Source organism: Schistocerca serialis, chromosome 5 (genome assembly GCF_023864345.2).
Source record: "Schistocerca serialis cubense isolate TAMUIC-IGC-003099 chromosome 5, iqSchSeri2.2, whole genome shotgun sequence".
Lineage (NCBI taxonomy): Eukaryota > Metazoa > Arthropoda > Insecta > Orthoptera > Acrididae > Schistocerca > Schistocerca serialis.
The window spans coordinates 422,365,215-422,391,944 of record NC_064642.1 but is presented as its reverse complement, the minus strand read 5'-3'; the positions used below and the strand labels follow the sequence as shown (position 1 = coordinate 422,391,944).

The 26,730-nt window shown below is 38.4% G+C and overlaps 1 protein-coding gene and 1 pseudogene across 1 annotated transcript in view; one reads left to right on the top strand and one right to left on the bottom strand.

Annotated features, from left to right (window-relative positions):
* The window catches only part of LOC126481587 (alpha-aminoadipic semialdehyde dehydrogenase-like), a 131,002-nt gene that overhangs the window by 56,637 nt on the left and 47,635 nt on the right, over positions 1 to 26,730 (top strand). The window contains exons 3-4 of the mRNA XM_050105446.1: positions 4,570 to 4,787; positions 16,630 to 16,845. Of these exons, the coding sequence (XP_049961403.1) occupies positions 4,570 to 4,787; positions 16,630 to 16,845 (434 nt within the window). The remainder of the gene's footprint in view (positions 1 to 4,569; positions 4,788 to 16,629; positions 16,846 to 26,730) is intronic.
* Positions 10,805 to 10,921, bottom strand: LOC126483007 (5S ribosomal RNA; annotated as a pseudogene).

Genomic DNA, 26,730 nt, shown 5'->3' with positions numbered 1-26,730 from the left:
GTAAGCTTCTTTTCAAAATTAATTTAGTTGAATTTTACCATTCACTGTATTTGATTCACAATGATGTGCATTGGAAAACTATTCCAATTAAATCACATGCTTATTTTCAAAGTAAATTGATGTTAATGTTGATGATTTTTCATAAGTTATCCAATGATGATGGTACAACAAGAATCTGAAAATTTTCAAAAATATATTTTTATCACATTAATGCACAATGAAATTATGGGATGATTGTTTTTGAATGAGGATACCACTGTCTCAAATTTCTAAGAAGCACAAATTGATTTTATAATTGACAACATTGTACTAATTTTGCAAGGCACTATCAAATTTTCAAAACAGAATACATTACAATACATACAAGCGATGACACAATCAATGGAAGAGTGTGGGAAAACTAAACAAAGAGTAAAATATTAGAATCTAAAATTTCAAATCAGATCAATCTGTCACATGCACTTAATGAAAATTTGGAATGTGGTATAAATATGAAAATAAATGTGCAAAATACGCTTGTTTACTGGGCTGAATTTGTGACATCCTCTGCAATAGGTTGCTGAAGATGAACATTTTAGCATCAATTTATTATACTGAAAATTGCAAAAATTATAAAGCACCAACATAGCCTGTCGTCTACTTGGGGCAGCTAACAATGCAAACAACGTGCCAAGGCAATTAGTGCAACCATAATTGGTGTTCAGACACTCATGGATGCCACGTGAGTTAAAACTGAGGGTAGCAAAGCAAAAGCAGAAATACTGAACTTCAGTTTCAAATGTTCCTTTACAAAGGAAACTCCAGGAGCATTGTCATGCACAAAAAAAATGAACGAGACAGATATTAGTGTCAGTGGCACTGAGAAACAGCTTAAATTGCTAAAACTGATGGCTCCAGGGCCCTATACAATCCCTAGTAGATTCTGTACTGAATATGTGGCTGAATTAGTTCCTTTTTTAAGCACAAAAAACAATAGATACCTCAAAAAAATTGTGCCCCATTATTAGAAGAAAGTGTAAGTCACTTCCATCTACAAGAAGTGTCATGGAAATCATACACAAAATGCAAAAGCCAGCTTGCACTTTTATCACATGAAATCCTGAAAGCTGTGGATCAAGAAAAACAGGTAGATAATTTTTTGACTTTTGAAATGCATTTAACTCAGTACCACACCAACTCTTACTAACGTAAGCAAGATAATGCAAAGTATGAAGCAAAATTCGAATTTGAATCAAGGATTTCCATTAGGGAGGATGTAGCATGTTATTCTGGATGGAAAATTGTTAAAGGGTGTAGAAGTAACTTTAGGCATGCACCGGATAAGTATGTTGGGACCCTTGCTGTTTATGTTGTGTCTTAATGATCTGTCAGACAGTATTAGTAGTAACCTGAGACATTTCACAGATGATGCAGTTATTCATAATGAAGTACTGTCTGAAAAAGCAGCACAAATATTATCAGATCTTGACAGGTCCAATTCAAAGATTGGCAACTATTTAAAGGTTTCAGAAATGTAAAGTTGTGCACTTCATGAAAAAAAACAGTATACTATGACATTAATATCAATGAGTCACAATTGTGAATCACTCAATTCCTACAAATATATTAGCGTAACAATCTGTTGGCATATGGAATCAAATGATAATATAGGCTCAGTGATAGGTAAAGTAGGTGGCAAACTTTAATTTATTGGTAGGATACTTGAAAAATGCAACCAGCCTGCAAAAAGAAGCTTACAAAACACTTGTGTGGCCTATTCTAGAGCATTGCTCAAGTATGTGAGACCAGGACTAACAGGGAATATTTAACATTTATAAAGACAGGCAGCATGAGTGGTCACAGGTTTGTTTGATGCATGGGAGTGCATCACGCACAAGTCAAAAAACCTGAACTTCAATATAGAAGTAAGTTATCTGGCAAAACATAATTTACAAAGTTTCAAGAATCAGGCTCCATATCCAAATGGAATGAGAAGAAGCCCTAATGTGTGTTACAATGTGAAGTACTCTCTGCCATGCACTTCACAGTGATCTGCAGAATACAGTGTAGTATAGTGCGGTGTAGTACCTTAAAGAAATAAAACTGAAGTTTACATCAAGATTATTTTTTGTCTTGTACTTTGGTGTACATGTTTCTTTTCATTTAAATTAATTTGTAATATTAACTGCAGATAGCATTAAAGATTAGGCCTAAGTGTTGTGGCAAGTAAGTGCAAAGGCTGTAAGATTTCTGAAGCGATCTTTGCAAGATTTTAGGCTACTTTACTTTATGTAATATTCTTAAGGTTTACTTGTGCAGGCTGAATACTTTCTTAATTTAACTACATTACTAAAGAAATCTGCATATTTTCTTAATGCTAGAGAAAGACTGCTCTACTTCATACACTGATACTGTTGATGTAACTGTCACTTTCAGATGCTCATGAAGAGCAGGTTCTATCGATGTGTAACAGTGAGTTTGAAACTCTTTTCTTCTGTCAAGTACGTGAAATTTCGTTTTCAGCTCATTCCATTCCAGTACAGGATATATTTTGCAAGATCTGCAGCAATACATGCATGCACTGACTTGCATGCTGAACTAGCTTTCCAAAAATGAATAAATCCAGAATAAGGTGCCTTCTAAAATTCAAAGTGTTGAGCACACAGAGTAACAATTATGTTTAGATCAGATTAGATTAGATTTACTTTAATTCCAATTGATCCATAGTGAGGAGGTCCTCCAGGATGTAGAACATGTTAGAAAAACAACAATACATGATAAATATTTACAACTGAAACAAATAAGCTAATGTACCTTCCACAGGTCCATTTTTTTTTAATGAACACTATATGAAAGAATAATTTTACAAACACTAATGCACTGAATTTAAAATAAAAAAAGTTTTTTTTTTAATTTATAAGGTAATAAACATGTAATAGAACTACTATAATACTTATTTACAATGAACACATTACTGCACTGAAATTGTGCAGAAGTTATATTGTGCTAGTCCTGCAAGTTTCACAGGAGAACTTTTGTGAAGTTTGGAAGGTAGGAGACGAGGTACTGGCAGAAGTAAAATTATGACAACAGGTCATGAGTCATGCTTGGGTAGTTCAGTTGGTAGAGCACTTGCCCACAAAAGGCAAAGGTCCCGAGTTCGAGTCTCGGTCCGGCACACAGTTTAAATCTGCCAGGAAGTTTCAAAATCAGCACACAATCTGCTGAAGAGTGAAAATTTCATTCTGTATACTGGTTGTCATGTGACTAGGGCCTCTCGTCGGATAGACCGTTCGCCGGGTGCAAGTCTTTCGATTTGATGGGTGAATGTGATGAATAGACCAAAAAAGAGGGGAGGAGTGGAGAGAGCAAGACAGAAGTACGGAATGTGGCTGTGGAACAGTTATAGCAAGCCTATTACCTAATGGTGAGAGAAATAGTAACTGGTTGCTGCTATTTTGATAAGGGTGAATAATGGAAGTGTGTGGTCATTAAGGACCAGGTCAGGATTCTTTGATTGGTGATTATTAATGGCCAGAATTTCAAGTAGTGTTAGTTTTCTACCATTAGTTTCTTTATGGAGAACATCACATTTCACATCATTTGAATGACATTCATTCTGAGCAAGTTCAGTAAAGGTGGAATCTTTCTTTTTCAGTCTCCAACTCCTTCCATGCTCAGTCAGTCTACTATTTATAGCCCTACCTGACTGAGCGACGTATAATTTGCCAATCAGATGGCAGGAAATTCTATGTATTCTACTCTGTTGTGAAGATGGAATCTTGTGTTTACTGTTGAACAGAAGGTGGGCAGCAGTATATCTAGTGTAAAAAGCTGGAGTATGTTACCTTGATTTTAGTTTACTGGCAAAAAACCTTTGAAGTTCTACCCACATATAACAGGGGTCTATTTGTTATCAGGGTTGTTTTGTGCTGAAGTGGATAAAGGAGTGCTGTTATCCTCCATCTCTCCTTTTTGCTGAGTATGTGGTCAATTAGTATAGAATTATAACCATTGCTGCATGGTATTTCTCTCCTTGAACATCTGCTGACATGTGATAATTTTTCTTTAATACATAATTGATGAAGCTTGACAGAATACATCATTCTCTCTACAAAAATATATCTATAATATTTTTAAAAGATGACATTTTATGCCAGTTGTGCTCACAGGAAATTTTTAGAAATTCTCTGTCGTGGGTTTGTTTACTTTAAAAAGCTCTAACTTGGCACACCATAATTACACTATGTTTTATTTAATTTAGGAGTAAAGGTAAAAATGTAACAACTGACTAAACATCAAAAGATACATAAAGAAGACTAAGACTTTTGCTACCTTTAAGGCAAAACCTGCTTTAACTAGAGTACACATACCCCTGTATGGATCTATTGTGCCAGCTGAATAGACTGTGCTTTTTATTTACATATTTAAAATATGTTATTTTTACAAATTCAGATTGTTTATATAATTATAATCATGCCAGACACACATACAGCTACAGTTTTTTTTCTGATCTTGAACATTGCCAATAGCTTTTGCATATCAAATCAATGACTAAAATCAGTGTTGTTTGCTTCTTCAAATCTCTAGGGAAGATACTGCCAGAAGCAATTGGTGAAGTACAAGAATACATAGATATATGTGATTATGCCGTTGGTTTGTCACGTATGTTTGCTGGGAAACTCTTTCCATCTGAGCGTGAGGGACATCTTCTGATTGAAAAATGGAATCCATGGGGTGTTGTTGGAGTAATTAGTGCATTCAACTCTCCTGTAGCAGTATATGGTTGGAACAGTGCTATTGCCATGGTAAGTTTCAGTTTCAGGAGTATTATAGCTTCCTGTCTGACAGTTATAGTGAATTAAATTGTTTTCTGCACACAAACTGGCAAGAAGCTGTAACTTTATTGTATGGCAAAACGTGTATAATGTATGAGCTATGCCAGAATTTACAGTTTACACATTTTCCTACACTACTGGACATTAAAATTGCTACACCACGAAGATGACATGCTACAGATGCAAAATTTAACCGACACAAAGAAGATGCTGTGATATGCAAATGATTAGCTTTTCAGAGCATTCACACAAGGTTGGCGCCGGTGGCAACACCTGCAATGTGCTGACATGAGGAAAGTTTCCAACCGATTTCTCATACACAAACAGCAGTTGACCGGCATTGCCTGGTGAAACGTTGCTGTGATGCTTCGTGTAAGGAGGAGAAGTGTGTACCATTACGTTTCTGACTTTGATAAAGGTTGGATTGTAGCCTATCACGATTGCGGTTTATGATATCATGACATTGCTGCTTGCGTTGGTCGAGATCTAATGGCTGTTAGCAGAATATGGAATCAGTGGGTTCAGGAGGGTAATACGGAACGCCGTGCTGGACCCCAACAGCCTTGTATCGTTACCAGTCGAGATGACAGGCATCTTATCTGCATGGCTGTAATGGATTGTGCAGCCACGTCTCAATCCCTGAGTTAACAGATGGAGATGTTTGCAAGACAACAACAGTTCGACGATGTTTGCAGCAGCATGGACTATCAGCTTGGAGACATGGCTGCCATTACCCTTGACACTGCATCACAGGCAGGAACACCTGCGATTTTGTACTCAATGACAAACCTGGGTGCATGAATGGCAAAACGTCATTTTTTCGGATGAATTCTGTTGACAGCATCATGATGGTCGCATCCTTGTTTGGCGACATCGCGGTGATCGCACATTGGAAGCATGTATTCATCATTGCCATACTGGCATATCACATGGCGTGATGGCATGGAATGCCATTGGTTACATGTCACGGTCACCTCTTGTTTGCATTGATGGCACTTTGAACAGTGAACGTTACATTTCAGTTGTATTACGACCCGTGGCTCTACCCTTCATTCGGTCCCTGCGAAACCCTACATTTCAGCAGGATAATGCACGACCGCATGTTGCAGGTCCTGTACGGCCCTTTCTGGATACAGAAAATGTTCGACTGCTGCCCTGGCCAGCACATCCTCCAGATCTCTCACCAACTGAAAACGTCTGGTCAATGGTGGCCGAGCAACTGGCTTGTCACAATACGCCAGTCACTTCTCTCGATGAACTGTGGTATAATGTTGAAGCTGCATGGGCAGCTGTACCTGTACACGCCATCCAAGTTATTACGGCCAGAGGTGGTTGTTCTTGGTACTGATTTCTCAGGATCTAGGCACCCAAATTGCATGAAAATGTAATCACATGTCAGTTCTAGTATAATATATTTGTCCAATGAATACCTGTTTATCATCTGCATTTCTTCTTGGTGTAGCAATTTTAATGGCCAGTTGTGTATGTATATGTCAGTCTTAAAAGGTTGTGGCAAACATAAACTGCAAATTAAAGATTCAAAGTGCTGTTGTCACATACAAATAAAAATTACAATACAGATCTGTAAGGGTTACTCCTTGACAGAGGATTGAAATGATAACATGAACTAGGCTATTCATGTTTTATGTTACACGGAATATTTGTTACTGCATAAATATGTGTCAGTGATTGGTTAGCATACTAATTTGTTTAGATCAGGGGAAAAAGTTAGCAAGTGTGTTATGAGAATTATCATATTCTGCATGAATTTTTAATTTAGTACATAGAAAAAAAGACTGACAGCATAAATTTCTTATGATACTTCAGATGGTATCCTCTGAATATGGACAGAACAAAAAGAGAGGGAGAGCTGCAGAAACTTTTCTGACAATGGGTTGTTGTGCAAAAACAGTGAATTTCTGTCAAAGATTGCCAAGGAAGAAAGATTACAGAGACTTTTCTGGCATTTTTCTAAAGAGTACTACCTGAGACAGAGATTAAATGTATTATGCTCTGGTAGAATATCAAAAATTTCAGACTAAAGGGCACCAGTCACAAAATAGCAGAATCGTTGAGTTGTCAACAGATACACACAGAAAAGAAAGAAAGCTTGATAGCTTTTGGAATCAATCCTTTCTCGAGCTAGAGTTCAAGTACATGCACAAAGTGTACACACGTAACCCCCCCCCCCTCCCTCACCACACACACACACACACACACACACACACACACACACACACACACACACACACACACTCTCCTCTCTCTCTCTCTCTCACACACACACACTGGGTGTCCACCATACAAACTGTAGTGCTAGCTGGATGCACAATGCTGTGATTGCAGTTCAGCAGGTGACCTGGGCAGGAAGGGGGTTGTGTTTGGTGGGTTGGGTAGAGGGAGAAACAGGCAGGAGGAAGAAAGATGGGCTGGCAGTGGGCAACCACAGAAGACCAAAATATCAGAAATATTAGAAGTGCAAGGCCCGTATTTTGACATGGAGACAGAGAGTGAGAGTAGTGCTCCAAGTGGCCATGGCAGTGAACTTTAAATTCAAGGAATATGACACAGAAATCCATATTATTGCTTTTTAAAATGTGACTATTAAATGATAATATTTTTCATTTGTGCTTCATGTATGGGTCTGCTAGTCTGGTGGAAAAGTGTATTTATTTGTAAAACACAAAATTGCAGTTTTGACCATGTGGCTGTTATCAAGTGGAAATTATATTCCTGATTATGACCTTCTTGTGTGTATTGCACCTTCTGAATTTCAATGTAAATATTTTGCTTGTATTCTACTTAATTTTTGTCCTTGTACACAATAGTGGGTGGGGTAAATGATTCCATATTTATTTTTATTTCATATGAAATAGAAACTGGTTTCATCATATGGTATTGTGGTAAGTTCTATGGGACCAAACTGCTGATGTCATCAGTCATATGGTATTCTATGGACTCATGTCTATCTGCTCCTTCTTATGAATCCATGTGTGAATTATTTGATTTAAATGCACTTTAAGTATATTGTGCTAAAATGTACTATTTGTGGTACCAGTTAATAACATTTGAAAACATTTGTGTAAGTACTTTTGCATTTTTAGCATTTCAAGAAAGAATGGTCTAGTCACCGAGACTACAAAGCATAGGGCCTACTCATCTAGATTCACATTCAAACTCTGTAAGACACTGTGAAATGCATGGCACTCCATGACAAGAAGCAACATCATTCAAAGCAGAGTTACATAATCACTCCATGGCAAGACATAATAAATCTGACTACCAATACCGTTAAAACCTGCAAATATGGAGTTCTACATTAAATATGAGAAAGTACGGAAAACAGATATGAACAAAAATAACATAGAATATGAGCAATATGCAATGCATTTAAATTGAGCGGTTCACACTCAGATTTGTAGGCAATAACAGATACGCATAAGTCCACAGACCACCCTGCAATGAAAGCAACTTCTACTTTATATGAAACAAAAACAAATTTGAAATCATTTACTGCACCCAGTATTATGCACGTGAGAAGAACACAATCAGAATGCATGCCACATATATATAACACAATTCAAAGAGTGCAGTAGTGGTTGAGAGGTCATAGTGAGAAGCACACTGTGCTGAAACCAGCTTCTGTTAACTATGAAGTAAAAACACAACAGACTAAAAATCAACCAATAAGAAAGCAAGATGATGGACTGATAAACTTACACCATTTCAAGCGGTGTGGTGTGGCAACAAACCAAAGGCATGTTACTAGAAGTCCCCATGTGAGTTTGAACCTGTGTGGCTAACTAGCAGCTAGGAGGGGGCCAGTCAGTTTGCTGGCTAGGAACACAGGAGGAAGGGGTGGCAGATGTATGGGCTAGGCATGTGCTTCACAGATGCTGGAGCTGGTGGCGAGTGGCACACAATGAATATGACGTGGAGATGTCAATTGGGAAGAGATGATAAGTGAGAGGAAGGTGAAACTGTTGGGTGGTGAGAGGAAGGACTGTGCGTTAAAGAAGTTTGAGGCAAGGAGTTTGTGTTGCAAGGGTATCTCGTATCTGTGTAGTTCAGAACAGCTGGTGGTGATGCAAGGATCCATATTTCCAGGGTTGTGAAGCAGCCATTGAAACTGAGCATATTGTTCTCAGCTGCTGGTTGTTGAATTTATTTTCAGTCCCAGCTCAGCTGCTGGTTGTTGAATTTATTTTCAGCCCCAGCTTGGCAGTAGCCATTTATTCTGGTGGATGCCTGATTGGTTGTCATACTGACATAAAACCCTGTGCAGTGATTGAAGCAGAACTGATATATAACATAGCTGGTTTCAAAGGTGGCCTTGCCTCTGATGGGGTGGGATAAGCCAGTGACCAGAATGGAGCAGGAACTGTGTGGGCAAGTGGTAATGGATCAGGAGTGAGAGTGGCATAGGGATGGACTAGGATATCCTGCAGGTTGTATCAGCAATGGAATACAGACTTATTAGCAGTGGAAAGGATTGTTGGTAGAATGGCCCTTATTTCAGAGCATGGCGAATGATAAGGCCTTGGCGAAAGGGAAATCTGCTTGTAGACTTAGTTCGGGAGGTAGCACATGTTTGTGAAGGTCCTTGTGAGACCTTCACTATACTGGGCAAGGGAGTTCTCATCACTGCAGACATGCAGTCCACAGGTGGTGAGGTTCTATGGGACAGGTTTTTTGGTGTGGAAAGATTGACAGTTGTCAAAACGCTGGTACTTTTGGTGGTTGGTAGGTCCACATTAAACCCATTAACCACCAACAGTATAAGCATTTCGACAGCTGCCATCCCTTGGTGTGGAAAGATTGACAGTTGTCAAAACGCTGGTACTTTTGGTGGTTGGTAGGTAAACATTAAACCCATTAACCACCAACAGTATAAGCATTTCGACAGCTGCCATCCCTTCCAAATAACCTTGATCTATGTATGGCATATTTACAGGGGTGAAAATTCCCTTGCCCAGAGTGCTGAAGGTCTCCCAAGAGGACCTAACTCACATACCTAATCTGCAAATAGATTTATCATGTCATATTCTTGTACGCTTCTAATTCTCCCACCACTCCCCCAAAAATCAACTACAAAGGAGCACCTCTCTCATCACTAGTACCATCATGGACTGGAACAAATGAGTCAAATCCTTAGCCAGGACTTTGATTATCTATAATTATGCCCAGGACTTTGATTATCTATAATTATGCCCCAAAACAAGGGGTTGGGTTGGGTTGTTTGGGGGATGAGACCAAACTGCGAGGTCATCGGTCCCATTGGATTATGGAAGGACAGGGAAGGAAGTCGGCCATGCCCTTTCAAAGGAACCATCCCGGCATTTGCCTGGAGCAATTTAGGGAAATCACGGAAAACCTAAATCAGGATGGCTGGACGCAGGATTGAACCGTTGTCCTCCCGGATGCGAGTCCACCAAAACAAGGGACATCGTACTCAAGATCCTTCTCATCCCTCGTAATGTGCCCTGCTTCTCACCCAATCTACATAACATCATAGTTCATCCTTACACCACTCCTAACAACACCACAGGGATATCACTGTGGAAGACCCAGGTGCAATACCTGCCCAGTACCCCCCACCCTGCACTTCCTGCCCCATGAGAGGCAACAACAACTGTGAAAGTAACCATAGCATATACCAACTCTGCTGCAATGCTCTTATTATGACAATATGACAACCAACCAGCTGTCCATCAGAATGAATGGCCACTGTCAAACTGCAACCACAGATAAAGTTGGCCACCCAGTGGCACAACAGCAGCTCAATGCACTCCATCTTCAGGCCACAAGTGGCCCATCAGGACCATCCGACCGCCGAATAATCCTTAGTTGAGGATGCGGATAGGAGGGGCGTGTTGTCAGCACACCGCTCTCCTGGTTGTTATGATGGTTTTCTTTGACCGGAGCCACTACTATTCGCTCGAGTAGCTCCTCAATTGGCATCACGAGGCTGAGTGCACCCCGAAAAATGGCAACAGCATATGGCGGCTGGATGGTCACCCATCCAAGTGCCGACCATGCCCGACAGCGCTTAACTTCGGTGATCTCACGGGAACCGGTGTATCCACTGTGGCAAGGCCGTTGCCTTAGCAGCTCAATGGCTGCTTGATAACTTGGGCTATCTGAATCCTTTCCTTCTCTACTGTCTCTTCTGAACTACATAGATGAGAATTATCCTTGCAACATATCCTCATCTTTTATAACCCTTTTAGCCTCAGTCTTCATTAACCCACTGTCCCCACATGCTCCTAAAACAGTTTCACCTTTCTCCGTCCAATCATTGCTTCCCAGTTCACATCTCCACATGACCTTCATTGTGTACCACTCACAACTAGCTTCAGCATTCATGCATCATATATATGCCACCCCTCCCTCCCATGTTCCTAGTCGGCAAACCAGCTACCTTCCTCCAAGCTGCTAACTACCCATCCCCAACCCCTCTTCCTGCCTCTCTCTCCCTTTACTCATCCAGTCTGACACAACAGCCACCCCATCCAGTCCACCTGCCAAATTGCAGCCATGCAATTGTGCATTTAGTAACACTATGTTAGGGCACAAGCATGTTAGTGTGTGTGTGTGTGTGTGTGTGTGTGTGTGTGTGTGTGTGTGTGTGTGGTTTCCTTTAATCCTAAATTATTTACATGAAACAGCGGTTAGTTATGCTAAAGAAGGAATATTCATCAAGAATTGGCCAGAAACTTATTTTATCTTTCAGAATCAAACTCAGTTTGACACAGATCCTTGATCTGATAGTCCTGAACCCTCTCTATGATAAATTTCTCAAGTCTGCACCTAAACCCATACTCTTCAAACCAATGTGAATTGTATGCCACAGGTTACTTCCCATATATCATTGACCAGGGCTTCTTCCCATTCCATTTATATTTGGAGTGTGGGAATAATGTTTGTTTCAGTGCCTCTGTGCTTGCTATAGTTAGTCTAACTTTGTCTATCATGCCCTATGGGGCCAATGTACAGTCAATATTCTCTGTTAGTCCTGTTTGGTTTGGGTCACATACACTTGAGCAATATTCCAGGATGGGTTGCATGAGTGTTTTGTAAGCAGCCTTCTTTGTAACTGACTGCATTTTTCCATTGTCCAACCAGTGAATTGATGCTTGCCACCTGCATTATCTATGATTGAACTTATGTCATTATGCTGTTTAATAACAACAATATTATGAAAAGGAAGTACACCATATAGAGGAGATGTTGAGTCACAGGCAGACACAACAAAAAGACGGCCATACATGTTGAGCTTTCAGCCAAAAGGCCTTTTTTTAAAATAGAGAGTACACACACACATTCATGCAATGCACACACACCTGAACACTGTCTCTGGTCACTAAGTGTGGCCTCAGTGGCCAGAGACAGTGCTCATGTGCCTATTAGAATAGTCTTTTAGCTCTGTGACTCAACAGCTCCCCTATACAATGAGTAGCACTCTTTCCTTTTCATAGTACCGTCATTATTCCATCCTGGATTTTCCATTGTTTCATTCAGTTTGATATATGCACAAATTTTTACTCCTAGGTATTTTTATGGGTTAGCTGATTCTACTTGCAACTCATTGATACTGTAGTAGTAGGATACTACACTTTTTTCATTTTGTGAAGTGCATGTTTTACATTTCAGAATATTTAAAGCAAAGTGCTAATCCTTGCACCACCCATTTTGAATGTGTATAAGTACCTGACTCAACCTTTGTGCAGCTTTCTTAAGATATTACTGTACTATAGGTAACTGAATCTGCAAAAAGTCTGAAGTTATCAAAATTTCTCTAAAAAGATAAGGGCTAGTAGAAATCCTTGGGTAACAGAAGAAATATTGAATTTAATTGATGAAAGGAGAAAATATAAAAATGCAGTAAATGAAGCAGGCAAAAAGGAATACAAACGTCTCAAAAATGAGATCGATAGGAAGTGCGAAATGGCTAAGCAGGCATGGCTAGAGGACAAATGTAAGGATGTAGAGGCTTATCTCACTAGGGGTAAGATAGATACAGCCTACAGGAAAATTAAAGAGACCTTTGGAGGAAAGAGAGCCACTTGTATGAATATCAAGAGCTCAGATGGAAACACAGTTCTAAGCAAAGAGGGGAAAGCAGAAAGGTGGAAGGAGTATATAGAGGGTCTATACGAGGGCGATGTACTTGAGGACAATATTATGGAAATGGAAGAGGATGTAGATGAAGATGAAATGGGAGATACGATACTGCGTGAAGAGTTTGACAGAGCACTGAAAGACTTGAGTCGAAACAAGGCCCTGGGAGTAGACAATATTCCATTAGAACTACTGGCGGCCTTGGGAGAGCCAGTCCTGACAAAACTCTACCATCTGGTGAGCAAGATGTATGAGACAGGTGAAATACCCTCAGACTTCAAGAAGAATATAATAATTCCAATCCCAAAGAAAGCAGGTGTTGACAGATGTGAAAATTACCGAACTATCAGTTTAATAAGTCACAGCTGCAAAATACTGACGCAAATTACTTACAGATGAATGGAAAAACTGGTAGAAGCGGACCTCGGGGAAGATCAGTTTGGATTCCGTAGAAATGTTGGAACACGTGAGGCAATACTGACCCTACGACTTATCTTAGAAGAAAGATTAAGGAAAGGCAAACCTACATTTCTAGCATTTGCAGACTTAGAGAAAGCTTTTGACAATATTGAGTGGAATACTCTCTTTCAAATTCTAAAGGTGGCAGGGGTAAAATACAGAGAGCGAAAGGCTATTTACAATTTGTACAGAAACCAGATGGCAGTTATAAGAGTCGAGAGACATGACAGGGAAGCAGTGGCTGGGAAGGGAGTGAGACAGGGTTGTAGCCTCTCCCCGATGTTATTCAATCTGTATATTGAGCAAGCAGTAAAGGAAACAAAAGAAATACTTGGAATAGGTATTAAAATCCAGGGAGAAGAAATAAAAACTTTGAGGTTCGCCGATGACATTGTAATTCTGTCAGAGACAGCAAAGGACTTGGAAGAGCAGTTGAACGGAATGGACAGTGTCTTGAAAGGAGGATATAAGATGAACATCAACAAAAGCAAAACGAGGATAATGGAATGTAGTCGAATTAAGTCAGGTGATGCTGAGGGAATTAGATTAGGAAATGAGACACTTAAAGTAGTAAAGGAGTTTTGCTATTTGGGGAGCAAAATAACTGATGATGGTCGAAGTAGAGAGGATATAAAATGTAGACTGGCTATGGCAAGGAAAGTGTTTCTGAAGAAGAGAAACTTGTTAACATCGAGTATAGATTTAAGTGTCAGGAAGATTTAAGTATCAGGATGTCGTTTCTGAAAGTATTTGTATGGAGTGTAGCCATGTATGGAAGTGAAACATGGACAATAAATAGTTTGGACAAGAAGAGAATAGAAGCTTTCGAAATGTGGTGCTACAGAAGAATGTTGAAGATTAGGTGGGTAGGTCATGTAACTAATGAGGAGGTATTGAATAGGATTGGGGAGAAGAGAAGTTTGTGGCACAACTTGACTAGAAGAAGGGATCGGTTGGTAGGACATGTCCTGAGGCATCAAGGGATCACAAATTTAGCATTGCAGGGCAGCGTGGAGGGTAAAAATCATAGAGGGAGACCAAGAGATGAATACACTAAACAGATTCAGAAGGATGTAGGTTGCAGTAGGTACTGGGAGATGAAGGAGCTTGCACAGGATAGATTAGCATGGAGAGCTGCATCAAACCAGTCTCAGGACTGAAGACCTCAACAACAACAATATACACTATCAACAGAAGGGTCCCAACACACTTCACTAGAGCATGCTAGAAGTTTCTGTTGCATCTGTCAGTGACTCCCCATCCAGTATAACACTGCATACTACCTACCAGGAAATACTTAATCCAATCAAAAATTTTGTTTGATACCCCCATATGATCATACTTTCATTAATAATGTGTGGTTGGTATGACTTTGAGTCAAGTGTTTTTTCAGAAGTCAAGCAACACGGCATACATCTGACTGCCTTGATCTATGGCTTTCTGCATGTCATGCAAGAATAATGCTAGTTGAAATCAAACAATGGAAAAATCCAGAATGGAATAATGCCAATACTATGAAAGGATTGCTGCTCACTGTATAGAGGATATGTTGAGTCACAGACAGACACAACAAAAAGATTGCTGTACATTTGAGCTTTCAGCCAAAAGGCCTTCTAACATATAAACATGCACACACACACACACACACACACGTGCACACAGCTCCCATGACCACTGTCTGTGGCCTGATCTGGCCTCAGTGGCCAGAGACAGTGGCTCTCTGTGTGTGTGTGTGTGTGTGTGTGTGTGTGTGTGTGTGTGTGTGTGTGTGTGTTGTGCTTGTATGGATGTGCATTTTCTACTTTGGAAGACTACCTTTTGGCCAAAATCTCAAACATACAGTAGACCACTTGTTGTGCCTGTCGCAACTCAACTTCTCCTCTATATGGTGAGTAGTAATCTATGCTTTTCATAATAAAAATGCTAGATGGTTTTAGCATGACCAATTTTCAGCTCATTTATGATGGGTAGCATGTAGGATGTCATTCTGTTCAAGATGCTGTTCTGTATTGTAAGATTCTACAAAAAATGGATGTCAGACACAATGGATGGTAGCTTTGTGGATTACTTCTGCTACCCTTCTTCTAAATTTGTGTGAACTGAGCTTTCTTCCAATGAAGTAGAAAAAGGTCTCAGCCATATGTTTACCTTTTGTGTCTTCCACCTAATTTTAATTCTTCATTTCATGCACTCTTTTTATAACTCCTGTGCCTTCCCCCCCCCCCCCCCCCCCCCCTCCCCCCTGCAACCTCACTCACTCACTCTCTCTCTCTCTCTCTCTCTCTCTCTCTCTCTCTCTCTCTCTCTCTCTCCCCCCCCTACAGTTTCATACTATGCCCAGTGCCCATCCATTATCTATCACCTATATTTACAATTGTGACTACTTCTCTTTATAGACAGATTTTTATTCGTTTTCTCACTTCTCACTTACTGGACTCACATTCAGGAGGACAGCAGTTCAAGCGTGCATCTGGCCATCCTGATTTAGCTTTCCCGTGATTTCCCTAAATCACTTCAGGCAAATGCTGGGATGGTTCCTTTGAAAGGTCATGGATGCTTTCCTTTCACATCCTTACCTAATTTGATGGGACTGGTGACATCACTGTTTGGTCCCCTCCACCCAAAATCAACCAGCCAACCAACCTCTCGCTCACTTTTTTTTTACCTTCTATATTTATTTTCATATTTTATCATTTAATAGTTATTTTTTGCAGCCTGTAATCAACCACAAACACCAATTTATTGCCTGCTGATTGAGAACATTCATGTTATTTTAAAATATTTGGTATTTATTGTTGGTTGCAAATCTTTCACAAAGTTACTGTTTTTTCTACCCCCTTTTTCTTTATATCTGATGGAATCATGTGGCTTGTTCTTTCCTTGGTTGACTAGTATTTAATGATTTAACTCAATTAATATAGAGGAAACAACACTGTTTCTGAAACTCTGAGTGTTGGAATGTAAATTTTAAGTCTTTTTATGATGTTATTACTAAGCTTTTTCATTTATGTTCTGTTTCTCCAATGACAACATTTTTAATCCATATTCTATCTGTACATAACTTGGTAAATAAAGGTGCTTCCAATACTTTTTTGTTCTGTTTGGTATTTTCTTTGATACAATGTGAATTTAATTTATTAAAAACTGCAGTAGTGCTACACCTAGTCCTTGCAGTTAAATAGCAATCTTCAAACAATGGAACACATTTTACATCACCCACAAAATGTTTCAGGTATGTGGAAACGCTTTGTTGTGGAAGGGGGCTCCAACAACCCCTCTTGTATCTGTTGCTACTAGCAAGATCTTAGCATCAGTATTAGAAAAAAATAATCTTCCTGGTGCCATTTGTTCTTTGTGCACTGGCGGAACTGACATTGGACAAGCTATTGCAAAAGATACTAGGCTGCCACTGGTAGCATTTACTGGTAGCACAAATGCTGGCCATAAGGTAAGAGCATATAGTTCTAAGTGTGTTTGTGGGAAATTTACCATATGCTAATAAGAGAAATTTACACTGAGCATAAAGCTCATTTTCAAGGAAAGTGAAGGATTCATATTTTCATCACCAATTTTTTTCTTAAAGTTGATAAAAAGATGAAATATTGAGTATGAACCCAAAATGAGATGTGATTTTACTGTAATAGTCTATAATAAACAGCACAACTGCAGAGTAAATATTCATATGACAACTGTTTGGTTTAAAAAATGTAAAGCAAATTAGAATTTGAAGTCATATTGATGATGAGATCACTAGATGTAGCAGTTCAGATCAATGAAGAATGAGGGAAGAACTCAGCTGTGTCCCTAAACAGTTAAGGGAAACGTTGGGTTATCTAAATCAGGATGACTGGACAAGGCTTAAACTGTCACCCTCCTAACTATGAATCCAGTGTCTTACTAATGTTCCATCACTCTCAGACATTTTATATCACACTTCATGACAGATTAACTGAGTAATGGATGAATGTTGGTGTAGATGACAGAGTTACATTTTGTATTTTTGATGAAATGATTACTTCAACAGAATCAGAGTAATATGACAGCTGCTAGATTCATGCCCTTCGTTATGTTTGCCACTGTTCATACACTCTTTGGTGTGTATAATTTTCAGAGTGAATCTTAGTTATAGATAAATTTCTTTTAGTTATGATGAGCTCATGCTCCAGTAATATCTCAATACATTGTACAAATTACAGTACACATTAATGGAATAAGGAAGCAAATATGTATACACGGTTCACAAGAAAAAGCCATGGGTGGTACTAAATTTGCATTCTACAAGCACATCTGTGCTCTGCAAACTACTGTGAAGTGCATGGCAGAAGGAACTTTGCATTGTAAAATGTATTGGACTTTCTCCCTGTTTCATTTGCATGTGGACTGTGGGAAGAAATGCTGCTCAAGTGCCAGTTTGTTTGCTGTAATTAGTCTAATCAGGATCTGCTAGTTCAGGTTTTTCAGTATCTCTGTTACACTCTTCTGAGGTTCTAGAAAACCTGTGACCATTCATACTGCCTTTCTTTGTGTAAGTTCAACAAGCCCTTTCAGTCCTATTTAATATGGGTTCCACACCAGATGGAGCTACAAGAGTGTTTTGTAAGCTATGTCCTCAGTGCCCAGAAACAATGGTCATGCGTGTTTGGTCTCATGAGAGTCTGGCTTCAGTGGGTAGAGACAGAGGTCATGTATGTGCAAGTTATGCTTCTGAGAATGTGTGTGTGTTTTCTGCTTCAGAAGAAGGCCTTTTCACTGGAAGCTTAAGTTTATAGCAGTCTTTTCATTTGTCTGTTTGCAACTCACTGTCTCTTCTGTATGGTGAGAAGCAATCTGTCCTTTTCATATTGCTGTCAATAGTTATTTTATTGATTTACATAGTGAGAGAAATATTAGGTAGTGGTGTGGTGATATGCTGTTTGATGATCTTCTGAGACTGTAGCTGTGTGACATGCTACATTTATGAAGTGCACAGTCTTAAATACTACTCTTATTTTGATCATAACTTGTATTCTACTAATGAGAAAAAAAATTCAGAACCTTTTATGTATTAAATTTCCAATTATCTTTTCATTTTTACAAAATATTTAAGGGTCTGTGAAATTTGCAAGCATTTATTTTTATTGTGTATTGAAGCCCACCCAGTTTAGACTAATAATGTTTAATATCTATCAAGAAGGCAATCACTTCTGATTTAGAATGAGGTGTGTAGCCCAAAGAACAAATTACTACACACTGCAGCTCAGTTTTGAAACATGTATTGTTCATGCACATATGTTTCACAGATGTACATCTCCTCTCTCTATGAATGCTACTGTCCATTGGTAAGAGTAGTTATCTCATGTATGATGTGTCAGGTACATGCAAAAGAGCCCATTGGTGTAAAGAGAAATCACTTCCGAACATGGCATTAGCACATTGAGGATTGAGCAGCTAAGGTGTTGTTCATCTGGTTGATACTGCACTTTTTCATAGATTTTTCTCAATTTAGTCAAGTAGATTCTACTGCACAGAATTTACTTCAGGTTATTGTATTTGAAACAGGAGCTTTTTTCTATGAAACACTGCAAAGAAGCATAGACATACATGAGTGACCTATTTTTTATATTGGAATAAAATATGTAATTTCACAAGAACAAGTTTTTTCATCTTTAGTTTCCTAAATGGATATAGAATTAAAACCATTGGTACTAAAGACAAAACTATTTGAAATGTAGGTTTTATTACTTATTACTAAGTTAAATTTTGAATGTTCTGTACAAACCTTACATCTCCTCTGTAGCATTTTGACATTTCTGTAGCTGGAAAAAATTTAGGAAAATGTCTTCCACTGAGTCTTGTTACAGGTGAACTACTTTAATTGAAGTTGCTTCAATTTGCCTCCTCTGTTTTTCAAAGCTGTTGCAAATTCAGTAATGAATTCAACAACATGTTTGCTAGTAGGCATCAGCTTTTTACATGGGTTTTATAAATTTACAATCCTCATCATGACAAAGTGAAAAAAACTTTCTTCCACTTCCTCTGGAAAAGCTAATAATCCATTACCAGGGCAAATGATTAACAGCAGCATTGTTTTTATTATAATACAAAAGACAGGCAGGTTTCATCTTTTGTCATTTCTTATTTTAGTCTGGCATTGACATTGGGTGCACTCATTTTGTGTTTTGTTGTCAAAAGAAATACATTCCTAGTGTCTTTCCATTTCACAGACAGTAAATGGTCTCATATGGGAAATTGATGTTTTATTTTCATGGTTAATTAGATCTTTAGCTAGCTAGTTTCTATTTTCAGTATTATACTGTAAGATCATCTTCAAAACAAAGCATGTAGCAGACAACAGTCAATGCCCTTTGCACTAACATCACCTCGTGAGGTACAGTGCGTGCATTGCCTGTATGCCTTTCCCACCAATATGAGTGACAGGTGCTGCCATCCATATTTTTTGTGGTATTATGAGCATCATAGAATACCTTTATACAGACAATAGATGGAAGACAAGTGTAGAAATACATTAACAAAGCTGAGAAATGGCCGACAGTACAATCTGTTTGATGTAGGACACACATTGCCCATCTCGAGAGTGTTAAACTGGGTACTGCTAGTATCTTGGAAAATACAGAAGAGGGAAGACTGGGTGATAAAAAGGGCTGACTTACAGGAAGTGTTCTTATTTGTTTGAAAGTAATTGTGTTTTCAATGTTATTATATAGGGTGTAAATGTAATTGTTAACAATAAGTCCACAACAGCCACCTAGGCCACATTGCATGCACGTCACATGAGATTTACATCTTCTCTCACTCTCTGCATGCATACTATTAGTCCTAGAAAAAAAAAGAACATGACCTTTTTTGTAAGAAATTTAATGTAATTTAATTTTGTTCTGTGATATGTTTTCACTAAAGGCCACAATTTTAGAGTGACATTCAAAGCCATACCCACACTCACCTCCCACTAGTCATGATTTTTAGTAATTTGTTGCCATTGGCTAAGCAGGCTACTTCATTAACATTAATAATTTAAATGTGTTCCTGATATTAATCAAAGAAAAACCATTTTAAACATTACACAGAAATTAATTACATTGACAATTTGATCAAAACTTAACCATTACAAGCACAGTAATTTCATAGTTGGAATTGTTAATTTTATACTGTCAAAATTCTCAAAATGTTAAGTAAAATATACACAAATGTCAGTATGAAATTAAACTACATTAAATTTCCTGCAAAAAAGGTCATTATTTCTCTAGAATTAATAATCTGCACACAGAGTTTGATAGAATATGAAAATCTTATGCAACACAAATGCATAATTTTTAGGTAGTTTTTTCAGGTACCTTCCTGACTTGACAGTCTACAAGTGTTCTGTATAAAATTTTCAAAAGGAGAGGTCCAAAAAAGCTGCAAGAAGTTTCATATTCTTTATTACAACAGCTGTTTTAGCTTTATTGCCATTCTCAAGTGAGGCCTAGCTTGATTTGACATCCATATTGCATCTTTAGTGAACTGTCATTGTCTAATTCACAGAGATTAAATTATGTATAGCAAGTATAAATGTATGGAATGTGTATTAACACTTATTTGATATTTCACTTACTATAAAGCACAATTTGAGATTTACAAGATGGTTCATGTACTCTGATGTTGTATAGCATTATATAGCTTTTACTATAAAGTACAATTTGAAATTTACCTGACTGTTCATTTAATCTAATCTTATATACCATCAGAGTAAATGAACTGTCAAGTAAATGTCAAATTGTATTTTATAGTAATAAACTATCAAATAATTGACAAAATGTATTCCATACATTTATAATTACTGCTTTTCGTGTAATCTTTACAAATTAGACAGTGACAGTTTACTATAAATGCATTATGAATGTCAAATCAAACTAGATGTTACTTGAGAGTAGTATAATCTGAAACAGCTGTCATAATACAGAATATTAAAATCAGTACAATATACGATTTTACATTCATTTAGTTTTGAAAATAATGTCCTCAAGTTGGCGGCCGTTAGCATCAATACATTGTTGTAGACAATCCGTCAAGTTTCGAGCAGCTCTTGCACACATATCACAGGGTATAGCATTTACTTCGTCAATAATCCACTCTTTTAATTCTGGTAGGATGTAAAGGTGGCTTTTGAAAACCTTTTCCTTCAGATATCCCCAAAGAAAATAGTCACAAATGCTCAAATCTGGTGACTGTGCAGGCCACTCGACATCTCCCCTCAAAGAAGCGAGGCATCCCAGAAACATTTCTCTCAAAACATCAAGTGAAATTTGAGCTGTGTGAGCAGTAACTCCATCCTGTTGGGACCACAAATTCCCCAGTCCATGTTCTTCAACAATCTCACCCATTATGGGTTGTAGAAAATTCTGCAACATTGAAACATAACGTGTGGAATTCACTGTCACGGCCACTCCTTCCTCCTCAAAAAGGCAAGGGCCTACCATGCCAAACTGTGATATGGCACACCACACTGTCACATTAGGAGAATTTTGCGGTCTTTCATGAATAATTCAAGGGTTACTTTTAGCCCAGTAGCGAAAGTTTTGCTTATTCACACACCCACTAAGATGAAAGTGTGCCTTGTCACTACTGAAGAAAGCTGCCTTCAGAGGGATCTGAGCAAGCATTTGCTCACACAGATTTTGAAGGTCGGTGTAGTCTGCTGGGCATAATCCTTGAGCAATCATTATTTTGAAAGGATGGAACTTCAAATCGCATTGCAGAAGCCTTCTCAAACTGCGGTCTGAACTCCCCAGTGCAACAGAATGTCATCGAGCAGAATGTTGCAGCAATTGTTGAACAGCTGTTCTCACCCGCTGTACATTTTGTGGCATTCTGATGGACCTGCCTTGGCTATGTATATCTATTCTTAGTGTGCTACCAGTTTCCTCTAACTGCTGAACCCAGGACCAAATTGTGTTTGCATTAGGAACGGCATTGTTGCATGGAATGTTGAACTGTCGCCGAAAAACTCAAAGTGTAGCGATCATAGATCTATTGTTTTCATAATAAGCATGAACACAAAAACCATGATGTGCACGACAGACCATATTAGCCACTGAAATGGGGTCAATGACTGAACAAAGGCAGACTAAGTGCAACTGCCTACCCCCACCACAGCCCCAGTGGTAATCGATAGAAACTGCTTAGTCGGTTCTGCCGCATCCTGTCCTATCAGAATATCACTTCACACACATAGTCAATAATGCTGAATAACAGAGGACTTCTATTCAAAGCATTTGGTTTTGATATTGTGGGACCTGGAGTTTGATTCTCCACACAATTGAAAGAAACTTTGAATGCTGCTATTGAAACATCCCTGTTATTCATACCGAAATTTAAGTTCTCTCTCAGTTCACATCTGTCTCATTGGTTCTTCTGGCTATTACCAACATCAAATTGCTCAATTCCTTGGATCAGTTGATGGCACAGGAGCAGCAACAAATCACTCTAGACTGTGCTGTCATCCATATTTGGCACTCCACCAGTGCCATATTTTAGTTAAAACAACTGTTCCTGCAATGACTACCACCCTGCTTGGTATTCTGATGAGCAAGATTAAATACTGCTATAGCACATGCTACTTATGTAGTCAAATGCATTTGATCAAGTCTTTTTTTTCTAGTTCCACTGGACTGTATCAAGGTGAAGTGCAGAGTCAATGACAACTCTTATTTTCCAACTGTCATGAATTGTAATTTTGTAATCCCATTTGGGATTGTTTGCTTTAATTGTAACTAGTATTCTTTAATTGTCTTATGAATTGTTTACTCTGGTGACTTCTGCAAATAATAGTTTTCTTAGTTAATTAATTATTGTGCATTTTTGTTCATTTGATGTTTACTTGTCATGAGTTATTTTTACACTCTTGCAACTAAAACAAACAGTTGTTTCAAAATTCTGTCCTTTGATTTTGATCTGCCTTATCATCAAGTTGTCAACCAATTGGTGTCACTCTGGTGGTTATTCGGCCATGACATTGGACAATGCATGCCCACATCATCTTAAAAAGATTGACTGCTCTCTGATGGGGAGGCTTTTCAATGTCTCGTGGCCCCTGTTCCATTACAAATCACATCGGATCTATTACCTCCTCTGATACCACTAAAAATATTAATTTTGTTCTAATCCTTGTCATACAAGTGCTTCAGTTTCTTTTACTCCTTAAAACCATCTGAAACCAGCACCAGCTATATTTGTAATGCCACCCCCATCACTGTCTTCTGTTAGTAACTGTAGGCAGAGCACAGTGATGTAAAAATTGTACTCACATTTCAAGATTTGAATTCTTAAATGGTATTAACATATTGCTACCTGCTAGATTGAACACCCCATTAAGGTAGTTGAATTCACCAAATGTGATTTCTTTCAGGGAGAGGACCAGAGATGTAAAATATGTCCCCTGGCCCCAAGTATAAGAAATTTTTATTGTTTAAATTTTACAAAGAGGCTGCCTCTTTCATCAATCACCTGTCCATTGATGCAACAATAATCAACAATTTCACACTGGAATAGGTGGAATTGTCATCATCAAAGCTGTCCAGCCAATCAGATTGCTCCGAGGATCACTTAACTTGTCAGACTGAGGGGCTTTTGGAGCCATGGCTGAAGAACATCATTCTCTTCCATCCTGTCATTGCCAGAGCAGATGCTAAATAGCTAGTCTTCTTTACCTTTGCATTTCTCTTCTCCTCAAAGATGACAGTGGGGCTACTGTAGATACCTTGCCTCAGCCTGCTGGTAATCCTCACCATGTAAGCTCCATGAGCAAATAAAACTACAGTTTCTTTTTTCTACATATGAGTGCTATATATTGATTACAAGCATCACATTACTTTCCAATCTGCACTACACCCCCAAGGCATTGTACATTACTGTGAAGGAATTATATACAAACATTGGCAAGAAGTTCCATAGTAAAAATGTTCATAGGTTTACTCACTCAACTGGACTGAAACATTCAATTACTGCACCATATACTCCCCAACAGAATGGAGTTGGTGATTGGGAAAGCAGAATCCTATGTGAGAGGGCACACTCTTGGCTCTACTCTGCTGAAAACATACCAAAAGCATTCTGTGGTGAGACAATCCTGCATGTATCACACACTCTGAATTGAATTGGTTCTATTAAAATTAAAGGTAAGACCTTAATTTAGATTTCTTGAAGAACAAAGGTAATTTTGATAATTTGGTGATATTTGGAATGGAATTCTCATGCAAAAATGGAAGAAGTCTGATGCTAAATCTTCAAAAGGATATGCGGTTGGTTATCATGACTGTGGGCAATGTGTTTATTTTTCTGAAAAAAGTGTGCCTGTGTATGCAGAAATGTGGAACTTAACTGCAAACAATTACATCAACCACTTACAAGAGACCAAAGGGATTGTTATCTCAGATACAGATGAAAGGAAGAGGTTACTGAAACTGAAGTTAAAAATTTTGATTTTGAAGAGGATAAGATAGTAGGAACCAAGATGAAGTTACAAGTAACAGAAAGTTCACAACAAATTGTGTGACAATGGGGGACAAGTTGAGTCACTTGGAAACATGAAATGAAGACAAAGGGAACTTCAGTTTATATGGTCAGTGACATTCAAAGTAACCATAATGTTACCACGAAGATTCAGCACACTGGCCAAAGATGAACGCCCTTTGTGACTCATCATATAAAGAAGTAGTGCACTCAAAAATTTCTGAAGAATTGAAGAAAGAAATGGAGAAAGAAATGGATTCACTGACGAAAAATAAAATATGGGAACTAGTTTATGAAACTAGTTGCCACATTTTAATGTTGACGATGGACTGGTTGTGGTTCTGTTTATGCAACAACTAAGTTTATTGAACAATTGGGTAAATGTTTTCATCTCACTGTAGAAAATATTGATCACTTCCTGGGCTTACAAATCAATAAATTTGACAACCATATTCAACGAAACCAATCTGCATAAATATATGAAGAGAATTTTACAGAAATGTGGCATGATGGATGCAAAACCATTATCTTTACCAACTGAACCATAATACTTTGTTGTGATACTAACCTGCATTTTCCTGCTGCTCCCAGAGTCTTGCTGTGTGACACTGATGGCCGGGAAGCCCCATACACGAAAGTATGGCTGCCGGGTGCAAGTCTTATTTCAGGGGATGCCACACTGGGTGACTTGTGCATCATGATGATGAGAGGATGATGAGGACAACACAACACCCAGTCCACAAGTGGAAAAAATCTCAAGCCTGGCTGGGAATTGAAGCTGGGTGTGCTGCGTGGTAGGCAAACACATTACCACTCAGCTAAGCAGATGGACTGCGCTTGCTGTAATCTGGTTTTATAACAAGTTTGAAATGATGGATGCATTAGTTCACCTTTACTGTCACTCATAACATTAAGATGATCAGCTGGTCTGTGAGAATTCATACAATATATTAATTACAAGTTAGCACTTCAGCACACTATGAAGTATTTTGAGTGGCAACATATTTTCAGTACATTTTCACTCTCCAATTATGACTGATACATAACATGAAGTTGGGTTCATTTACATAATCACTTCACATGAAAACTGTTCAGTTTTCATTATTGGTTGACTGTATGAAATGGAATAATCACAGAGGCTCAGTTGTGGGTAAAGCAGGTGGTAGACTTTGGTTTATTGGTAGAACATGGAGGAAGTGCAATAAGTCTACAAAGGAGATTGTTTACAAATCACTTGTGTGACCTATTCCAGAATATTGCTGATTTGTGTGGTACGCAATCCAAATAGGATTAAAAGGTGATATTCAACATATTCAGAGAAAGGCAGCACAAATGGGCACAGGTTTTTTGACCTGTGGGAAAGTGTTACAGAGATACTGAAAAACTGAACTGGCAGACTCGTGAAGTTAGATGTAAACTATCATGAGAAAGTCTGCTAACAAAAGTTACAAGAACTGGCTTTAAATGATGATTCTATGAATATACTACAACCTTTATGTATCACTTGCATAGGGATCATGAGGACAAGATTAGAATTATTACAGCACACACAAGGCATTCAGACAGTCGTTCTTCCTGTGATCCATATGTGAATGGAATGGAAAGAAATCCTAATAACTGCTACAATGGAACGTGCCATCTGCCATGTACTTCACAGTGGTTTTCAGAGTATAATGTGGATGTGTATGTATACTATTAACAAAGGAAATGAAACAGAATTGTTCACTTTTTTGAGAAATATGATTATCAAGTGATTTCTGATAATATAGAATAAGTCGCATTTTTGTAGTTGAGCAGCAACTGACTAAAATATTTACTCATATCTTTAGCATGTAGATAACTGCCC